General features: G+C 36.9%; 1 protein-coding gene across 1 annotated transcript in view; it reads right to left on the reverse strand.

Annotated features, from left to right (window-relative positions):
- Positions 1 to 3,157: 3,157 nt before the first annotated feature.
- LOC107717394 (melatonin receptor type 1A-like) overlaps positions 3,158 to 9,996 on the reverse strand; it is a 9,322-nt gene continuing 2,483 nt past the window's right edge. The window contains exons 2-3 of the mRNA XM_016524125.1: positions 3,755 to 4,218; positions 3,158 to 3,463 (exon numbers count right to left, since the gene is read on the reverse strand). Coding sequence (XP_016379611.1) covers positions 3,158 to 3,463; positions 3,755 to 4,218 — 770 coding nt within the window. The remainder of the gene's footprint in view (positions 3,464 to 3,754; positions 4,219 to 9,996) is intronic.

Consider the following 9,996-nt stretch of genomic DNA (forward strand, 5'->3'; position numbering starts at 1 on the left):
CATAGGCGATGATGAATATTTGTAAATATCTGACCTCTGAATGATGTCAATGACCAATCAGATTTTCGAGAGAACCCTGTAATAAGCGATTATATCCAATCAAACTTGTGTTATTACATATCATAATGGGAGAAACGTTTTGGTCACACTTTATTTTAAGGTCTAACTCTCACTATTGACTAACTATTAACTACGACTTTTGCTTCAATAAACTCCTAAGTTGCTGCTTATTAATAGTTAGTAGGGTAGTAGTTAAGTTTAGGTATGGAGTATGATAAAGGGATCTAAAATATGGTCATGCAGAACAAGGCATTGATATGTGCTTTGTAAGTACTAATAAACAGCCAATATGCTAGTGATATGCATGCTAATAAGCAACTAGTTAATAGTGAAAATTGGTCCTTAAAATAAAGTGTTACCGACTTTTTGAAACTTTAAATCAATTGAACCAATTGCTTCGCAAAATGATTCACTTTTTCGAAGCACTCAACATAGTGATGATGGTCAGAACGGTGGAGATGCAATGAAAAATGAAGCTCATAATTGCATTAAAAACACCTGTTACAAGCCAATTGCAAGTATGCATAATATGTTATTTCATTAGTTTGTAAATTGGTTATCAGGCCAATAAGAGACTACATTTCTTCATTTTGGTTAAACAAAGCTTTGTGTGCAAAGCTTTGTGTCCAAATGTCTACAAATTTGGTCCAAGATCAGGTAAAACCTGGTTTGTGGGTTCACAGAGATCGCCCCCTAGTGGCGAACTATTACAATTTTGAAACTAGTGTGGCATAACGAAGCCTCATTTACTGAAATCACATGACTTTGGTTGTTTGGATGCGTGCATGAATCAATATTGTTTTTTGTTTTGTTTTTTATGCAAAAATTTCAAAGCTTCATGAAGCAGTTTTGAAAGCCCCCATCACATGTAAGTATTTTAACATTTAATATAAATTGCCCTGCCCCATAGATTTCCACTGTAAATGCGATCCATGTTCAGTGATTTTCTGAAGTAATGGTGCTGTGCTGTCAATAGAGTTTAACTTACATTAGACCTGGAACCATCATTTAAGCACGTCTGACCATAGCTCTTCCTGACAGACTATAATTTAAAGGGGTCATATGATGCTATTTTAAAGATCATTATTTTGTGTATTTGTATTGATTGTATTGAAGGCCAAATAAAGTGCTTTTGCTTTCGCACTGAATCACACAGCGTCTCCCTGACATGCTGCATCAACACTACTGCTGTTCCTGAAACCACGCCTTCTTTCTTTGTGTGCACATTTGGGCGGCATTATGCTAATATTTCCACATAGTGATGTAGACATGTGGGGGCGTGTTAGAACGAGCCGTTTTAGGTAGGCGTGGCTGACTCTTAACTTTTATAAAGAATATTTCTTTGGATTTGAGACTTTAGTCTTTGCAACTTTACAGATCTTCTTTATGCACCAAGAGCTTGTAACACTCCAAAGAGAAAGGAAAACTTGAAATCGCATCATATGACCCCTTTAAGCAGTGTTATAAGCTAACTTTTACTGTGATTTGGGCTTTGTGTGAGTCTCAGCATCTGCGTGACATTTCCCTGTTTTATTCTCAACCCCTGAGGCATAACTCCCCCGTCTACAAGCTATTTGTCCTCACTGACCCACAAAGCTCCCTGTCAGAGATCTATACTTTTTCTTCTGCTGAACCTGCTCTGTATGGATAATGTTGACTGGCAGCACACCATGAAGAAAACTGCCCAGGGCAAGTGTTAGTTTCTAACGTGTGTTGACTTGTGAGTGTTTATTTTGTGTAAGACACTTGAGGCACTGACTGAAAACAACATGCGTCTTGTCAAAAATGTACTTATGGTGCTCATCCATGAAAACAACCAAGTGTCAGAAAAAGTTTCTTTATAAGTAAAACGCCCCTTCCTTTCCACACAGTGGAGTGAATATTTCACAACATATGTTGCACAGTGATTAAATTTTATTAAGACTTCTTACTATTAAACATGAATGCAGCACTCAGATTTCCAGTGCATTCATAGGAATGTTTACATAAAAAAAATATTATTGTTTGATAAATATTTGTTCAGAAATTGTGCAGGGGAGATTTCAAATAACACAGTATTACACTTTTTGATTTCCATTTTTACACACAAAAACACAAATATTTGAAGGATACATGAAAGTGCTTTCCATTGCAAAAAAAAAAAAAAGAAACCTTTCATATTCCTTTTTTTGCAACATTCAAGTTCATGAATCTAATGGATTAATAAACTGCTATAACTTTCCACTTGTGATCCATTTTCTGTGTTTAACCAGAAAACAAGCTATAATATTAACTAATAATGTACTAATTAATATTAATTATCAATTACATTTGTGTAAAATAATTTAGAGTAAGTCATACATTCTTTTTTGCAATTGAGGTGTCAGCAAAAATATGCTCATATATGTAATCTATCAAAATCTCCTTACTTACACCCTCATTAATATATGCTAACTTTAATTAATCTGTAACATAGATATATTTTCTTATTTAATAATACATCCCAAGTCTCTCCAAATATGTGACTTCTGTCACCCTAATAAATTTTAATTGATTGAGTTAATTAAATTGAGATCAAATCATATGTAGATTTAGGTTTAATCATCATTTTAATTATAACCTGAAAATCCTCTCACATGTCTCCTAAATTCTCACATCTCCAAATATTCCCTAATAGCTGTTGTAGATCTTTCTCCCAAATATTTAAGAAAAATTAGACATTGTGATGAGTACAATAATGCTGAAAATAAAAATCACATGACATGTAAAAGCAGTTGCATTTCAGAAAATATATTTTTATAAGGTTTATCTACATTTTTAGGCATTTGAATGTAAAAAAATAAATCAAGTACATTGATTTTAATTCAATAAAAAGGGTTTTGAATAGTGTCATGAACTTTTACATGATCCTGTAAACAAGGAACACAAGTTAAAACTTATATCATTTTGTGCAAATTTAAGCATGTAAATACAGTGACTCAAAAACATGTCCATATGTAGTATAACAAAATGCAAACAATAAAAACGTTCAAATCAGAAAATATGCACTCGTAAGTCAGTGGCTTTTGAATAACTTACAAATTTTAAGAAAGACAAGTGCTTGTCTCATTGTGAAAACTCAACAATTAAACTTGAAAATAGCAAGTATAATCCTTTTATACTCTTTTCGAAAGTTGTGGTTTAGCACTCCATATATAACGCCATTGAGGCAGCTGTTGAAGTACGCCATGAAGTAGCTGGCTGTGAAGAGCCACTCGGGTATGGCTTGACCCAGTCTAGGGTGGATCGCCACCGCCAGGCCTATGAAGTTCAACGGAGCCCAGCAGACGGCGAACAACACAAACACCACGAACATGGTGAGAAAGTTCCGGAAGTCATGAGGCTTGATCTTGGGCCGACTGTCAGGCTTGACCCGTTTGCGCACCTGTATGACGAGGCTCCAGATGCGCAGGTAGCAGTACGTGACGATGCCGATGGGCAGAATGAAGTGCACCACCACCACCGTGATGGTGTAGAGCGAGCTCACCGATTGGGCGAAGGTGCATGAGTAGACGCGCGGGTCGTACTTAGGGTGGATCGCCACCGCCAGGCCTATGAAGTTCAACGGAGCCCAGCAGACGGCGAACAACACAAACACCACGAACATGGTGAGAAAGTTCCGGAAGTCATGAGGCTTGATCTTGGGCCGACTGTCAGGCTTGACCCGTTTGCGCACCTGTATGACGAGGCTCCAGATGCGCAGGTAGCAGTACGTGACGATGCCGATGGGCAGAATGAAGTGCACCACCACCACCGTGATGGTGTAGAGCGAGCTCACCGATTGGGCGAAGGTGCACGAGTAGACGCGCGGGTCGTACTGCAGAGACTCCACAAACCAATTTGGGACGATTGCCAGGACAGTCAGCACCCAGACCAGGACCACGTAGCATACTGTGTTCTTGTTGGAGAAGAGCTTGTCGTACTTAAGGCTGTGGCAGATGTAACAGTAGCGGTTGATGGCGATACCTGTGATGTTGAAAATAGAGCCGATCACACTGAGCCCCATGAGGAAGCCGCTGATTTGACAGTGAATATCACCGGCGATCCAGCGGTCATGGAAGATGGCGGTCAGGACGAGCGGGTAGGGGTAGATGGCCACTACTAGATCTGCTATTGCCAAACTCACCACAAAGGCATTACCTGTAAAAACGAGAGAAAATGAGAAGTGAAAACTCTGTGTATGGGGACTTGTGTGGAGTTAAGATATTTGTCCAGGTAAATAGCTGTAATCAGTTGCTTTGTAGTTATGCAAGATCCAGTCCGATCTCATTAGAAAACACAACTATTTTATGAGGTGGCGATTGCATATGAATTCGTAATGTGATTCATACGGAAATGTATGATTGTTAGAAGAAGAAAAAAGTAAGAATGAAGGTTCATTCCTAAATCTAAATGTCAGTGGAGTGAAAGCAGGATTGTATGAAAACGTATGAGTGAGATCCTGTGAATTCATTCAAATTAGCCACCAATTTGCCAAAATGTAAAGTAGTTGTATTCTCATGAAAATCCATTGGCAAGATCATATCCACCACAAAAGGTTTTTTATGCACGGTAAAAAAAACGCATTCTGAAGTTGTAAATAGAATAAAGATTATTGGAGTAAAAATTCAAAATTCAAGTTTATTTTAACATTACTCGCCATTTCTTTGTAATTAAGTGTGAAATCTACTAGAAATTTCTGAATGAAAATGGTACTCGTATGGCATTGCTGTCTATCTTGTAATCTAATTTGTAATCAATGTGCATGTAATCAGTTACACATCCAGCACTGGTGATGTGTCATTTAAAAACATTAATCTCATGATTAAGAATAAATACACCATAAAGTAATTTATTTTTATTTCTACTACTGCCATGATAGTAGAAGAAAAAGACGTTCACTACAGCGCCCCCTGTGGCAACAATGAGAAATGCAAGATTTGTCAGCGTTTCATTTGTACAGTGTTTTTTCACAGTCAGTGTTGTTTTAAAAACATGTTAGCATGTTCAGGTTGGTCCCATTGGTAGATGCTGTATCTTGACCATTTGGACCCAAAAAGCCTTGTATTCTGATCTTTGTTTGCATGCATGCAGCATAAAAATTGCAAAAAAAAAAAAATGTAATTGGTTACAAGTAATTGGTTACAAGGCATTAATGGCTCAAGTTAAAAAAAGAGGCATCAGATTGTGCATTCCTGGGGGGCTCCTGTGCCAGTCGAGCAGCTGCCATTGAGATTATTTTCTCCAGGTATTACAGGCAAATTTCAGAATGCAATGGGTCATAAAATTGAGCATGCAAAGTTAGAAACATTTGCAATCATGTACTAGCATGGTGTTTCAGGCCTGAGTCAGTGTAATGCAATAGACCCGCAACACACCCGACTGACACGTGAAAACAGCATGTAATCATACAAATCACTTCAATTAGCAGTTATTAAACCGGCATGGTGAAGTCTCTTATTGGCCTCGGTGGTGCGACTGAAACTAACAGCTGTGTTACCTTTCCATATTTGGGTTATCATTCTTTACTTTTACATAAATGTCAGTGACAAATCTGAGTGATAAACTCAAAACAAACAGGCGTGCTTGATATGAGTCACAAACAAACCTCATGTGCTGTAATTATCAATATCAAACTGTGAGAAGAAAAATCCATGAGGTTCAAAGCAATGAGCTACACGGTATAACTGGATCCTGTAACGTTTGAGCAATGTCTTCATACTCCACTACAATGTTCACAGCTGTAGATCAAGATCGCACACATAATAAGACCAATGACTGGCCTTTCTTCTTTAATGAAAAGATTTGCTAGTTCTATGTAATACATCAATGAGATTATAAAATCGAATAAAACAATGAAATCACATCCGTGCCTGTGGAGCGCTTTGAACACAAGGCTTTTACATTTAGTGCTTGCGTGGTGTCTCTTAAGTGGACTGACTTCATAATAAAATTCAGATTTACACCAACATACTAATGAAATTGTTTTATCTATTTAAATTCCAATTTTCAACTCTCCAGGTACTAGATGCTCCATAAAACAAGTGATGTATTGACTTGTACATCCACTTCTGTGAGGGAAGTCAGTGAATTGAATTCTTTGAATTACTGAGCACACGTTTCACATCCAGCTGTGTTAACCCCTCACGTGTCGGCCGGGCTTGTACTACGTGAACAACATGATTTAGACCCAGAGTTTTTTTCAAGTAAAACAAACTTTGCTTTAATAGTGCACTTCATTTGAATAAATGTGAATGCTGCCATCCGTACCTTGGTGCGCTCAAAGGCAGACCAAGATGCCTTGAAAGGTGAGTGTTGTTTCTCTTCCAAACTAATTTTGGTGCTGTTTGACTGAAATATGAACGAAGACATCTAAACCAAAAACAGGATGTGATGTCACTAGATGCAACCCTAAAATTGACAAAATGCTCAAACACACCGGGTTCTTCTTGTGATGTGAGTTACAGTATGTTGCCCATTAAAGTTTGATACAGGCGTCAGAACCGCTGTCTCCTTACAGCAGATCTCTGTGTGCTACGGAGGAATCCCTGCCACTGTTTTGACTCCTTAACACATTTTAGAAGCTCTTTGTTAGTTATCAACCAGTCAAAACACCACCATATACACACACAACACACAACGAGTGCATTTAACCCAACACACAGCAGTTTGGAATGTTCGGCAAGTGCTTTCTCAAAATATAAGTAATAAAAATGGTCCAATCAGGTTGTGACCATATCCTTATGCCTTTAATTTATATATTTAGGTTCTGTGTTAACTTGTTCCCCATCATTGACAGAATTGTCTGGCTTTCCGTGTTTTCACTGTTATATGGTAGGAGGAGCTATTACACATCTTCTGAAAGATTACTGAATTTCTGGATGAAAACACGGTGAAGAAGAAGCAGAAACAAGCGATCGCATATAGAAGCAGATGCATATGTAAAATAAGTGATCATCAAACATTAATCATTATATAAATCAAAACTTCCTAACGTTACTGAATGAAATGTCCACTCAGAAAGTGGTTTAGGACTGTGAAGCTTTGGATGTGTTGATGGAAGCGATCTACTCCATCTATGTTTTGATCATCGTTCTAAATCCGATCCAGACGTAGTCTTTGACAAAAATGCAATTTTTTCAGCTTTTTGTTTAAAATGTTTTTGTTTTTTTTCATGAAACTAACCCACATTCAAATGTTGATAAAAAATAAATGCATGAAGCTAGATTTTTTTTTCTTTCTTTAAAGCAGAGGCTTTAAAATTTTGTTAAAGTCCCCCTGTAGTGAAAATCAAGTTGACTTTAAAATGATCAAAAATGCTGGCAGGGGCTGGCAAATCTTTTTTTTTTTTTTTAAATGCTGGTGGGGTAAGGGTTAACAATGACAGTGTGAATGCTAAGCGAACCAGGACTAGATGCATCACTTTCTTTTTTGATCCAGAAGTGAACTGCAAGTGTAAACCAGTGTTGCCAAGTCCACAGTTTTTTCTGTGTAACTGGGCTACTTTTGCCACGGGTTAAAATGGAATGCGATTTCGACCACATTTTGGCTTGTTTTGGCCGTGGTTGGGCTAGTTTTGAGTAGCAATTGGGCTGGATTTGTTTCAAAGACCCATTTTCTGAACGGCTTTAACCAGACTGTCTTATCCTCTTCTCGTCAGCTTAATCAATCACCAACAAATCAACAAATGAATGCCGTAATTGTTACTTTATTTGTCACCACTGTGTTTCATGCGTGAGGCAGTATCAGCTCAAACAGGGACTCGATGTAAATTGTCTGTTTGGGTGAAGCAAAGAACATGTTAATGGTGCTTCTCTTCACAGTCATCACGGTGCAGAAATTAGGGGCTATAGACTCTGGATGATTGACAGTTCAGATCCAGTCATGTGGAAAGTGTCTGTACAAATCTCTGTTGCAAAGGTAACAAATGAAATAAAGACACCATGAAGAACTCTACTTCTAGTTTTGCAGGATTATTGTTTTTCTCTGTTGCACAGGTAGCACTGCACAGTTAATTCACAGATCACCTGGTCTCGCTCGACAGATATCTGTGATGACCGGACACATGTAAATTCATGCCTGCAGGCTGTCATTTTGAAACAAGCTCGCAGCGTTGTTCTGGGAGTTCAGTTAGGTGATCAAAGCAGTAGACTCTTTTACTGATTGACGTGTGTGCATTTTGATGGACTGGATTGTCTTTCATATGAACTCTGTCATGGAGGTGCTTTCTGTGACCTGTATCAGCACCAGTGTCACAAGAATAGATGTCTAGAATATTGATGAATTTATGTGCAATAAATTCATTTGCTGGCCATTGATGAATATGATATGGGACTCAAATTGAATTTGGCACTTGTGCATCACCCAGTCTGAAATGTCAGGACCTGTGATGGAATAAATCATCACATTTAAAACCTCTTTGATCCAGATCCTCTATCTGTAATGGATCGGCTCTCACTGAGCATCAAGTGACGGGATAAGTGCAGCTTCAGCGATAAGCGTTTACAATGAAAACACATTTAAAGACCTACATACAATGCCTTACAGATAGCATTGTCACTTCCTATAACATTTTCTACACCAAAAATGTTTATGACTTTTACAGCAAACTTAAAACGAGGTAAATTTACTTGAGAAGCAAAGATGCATAACTTGTTTTCAGAAAATGTATCTTAAATTGAGTAAGGTTAAATGAAGTACCTCATTAGCAAACTGTTTTCAGTTTAAATCTAACATTTAGTATGTAGATTGTAAGTTTTTGCTTACAAGAAAAAAAAAAACACTTTCCAGTGAGGCAAGAAAACAAACTTTATTCAGCTTTTTTCTGTCTCTGAAAAAAAAGTCATCATTGTCTCACAATTCAGAATTTATTTCTTACAATTCTGAGGAAAAAATAATCGCAAGATATAAACACATAATTATGAATTTTTTTCTAGCAATTCTGAGTTTGTATATCTCATAATTGTGACTTTTAAAAAAAAAATTATTGAGTTTAAATCTTGCAATTTTGGGGGGTTTTTTCCATCATGGAATACATTTTTTTTTTTAATTCAGACTTCTATTCTCAAAATCGCATGTTTATATTTTGCAATTTTAAGTTTATATCTCGCAATTCTATTTGGAATTACCACCATGGAATAATAAATCAAAAAGAAAAAAAAAAACTTTTTATCACAATTATGAGTTCATATCTCATGACGTTTTTTCCCTTGAAGTTTATAGCTCATAATTTTATGTTTATATCTCACAATTTTGAATTTATATCTTGCAGTTCATATTTATATCTTGAAATTTGTGCTTTTTTCACAGAATGGTGAGATACAAACTCAGAATTGAAAAAAAAAATCTAAATTGTGAGATAAAAAGTGGCAAATGCCTTATATATATATATACTGAACAAAATTATAAACGCAACACTTTTGTTTTTGCCCCCATTTTTCATGAGCTGAACTCAAAGATCTAAGACTTTTTCTATGTACACAAAAGGCCTATTTCTCTCAAATATTGTTCACAAATCTGTCTGAATCTGTGTTAGTGAGCACTTCTCCTTTGCCAAGATAATCCATCCACCTCACAGGTGAGGCATATCAAGATGCTGATTAGACAACATGATTATTGCACAGGTGTGCCTTAAGCTGCCCACAATAAAAGGCCACTCTAAAATGTGAGCCTAAGGCACACCTGTGCAATAATAATGCTGTCTAATCAGCATCTTGATATGCCACACCGGTGAGGTGGATGGATTATCTCGGCAAAGGAGAAGTGCTCACTAACACAGATTTAGACAGATTTGTGAACAATATTTGAGAGAAATAGGCCATTTGTGTACATAGAAAAAGTCTTAGATCTTTGAGTTCAGCTCATGAAAAATGGGGGCAAAAACAAAAGTGTTACGTTTATAATTTTGTTCAGTGTATGTGTATATATATATATTTATAC

The sequence above is a fragment of the Sinocyclocheilus rhinocerous genome, unplaced genomic scaffold (genome assembly GCF_001515625.1).
Source record: "Sinocyclocheilus rhinocerous isolate Xijiao unplaced genomic scaffold, SAMN03320098_v1.1 scaffold1054, whole genome shotgun sequence".
Taxonomy (NCBI): Eukaryota; Metazoa; Chordata; class Actinopteri; order Cypriniformes; family Cyprinidae; genus Sinocyclocheilus; species Sinocyclocheilus rhinocerous.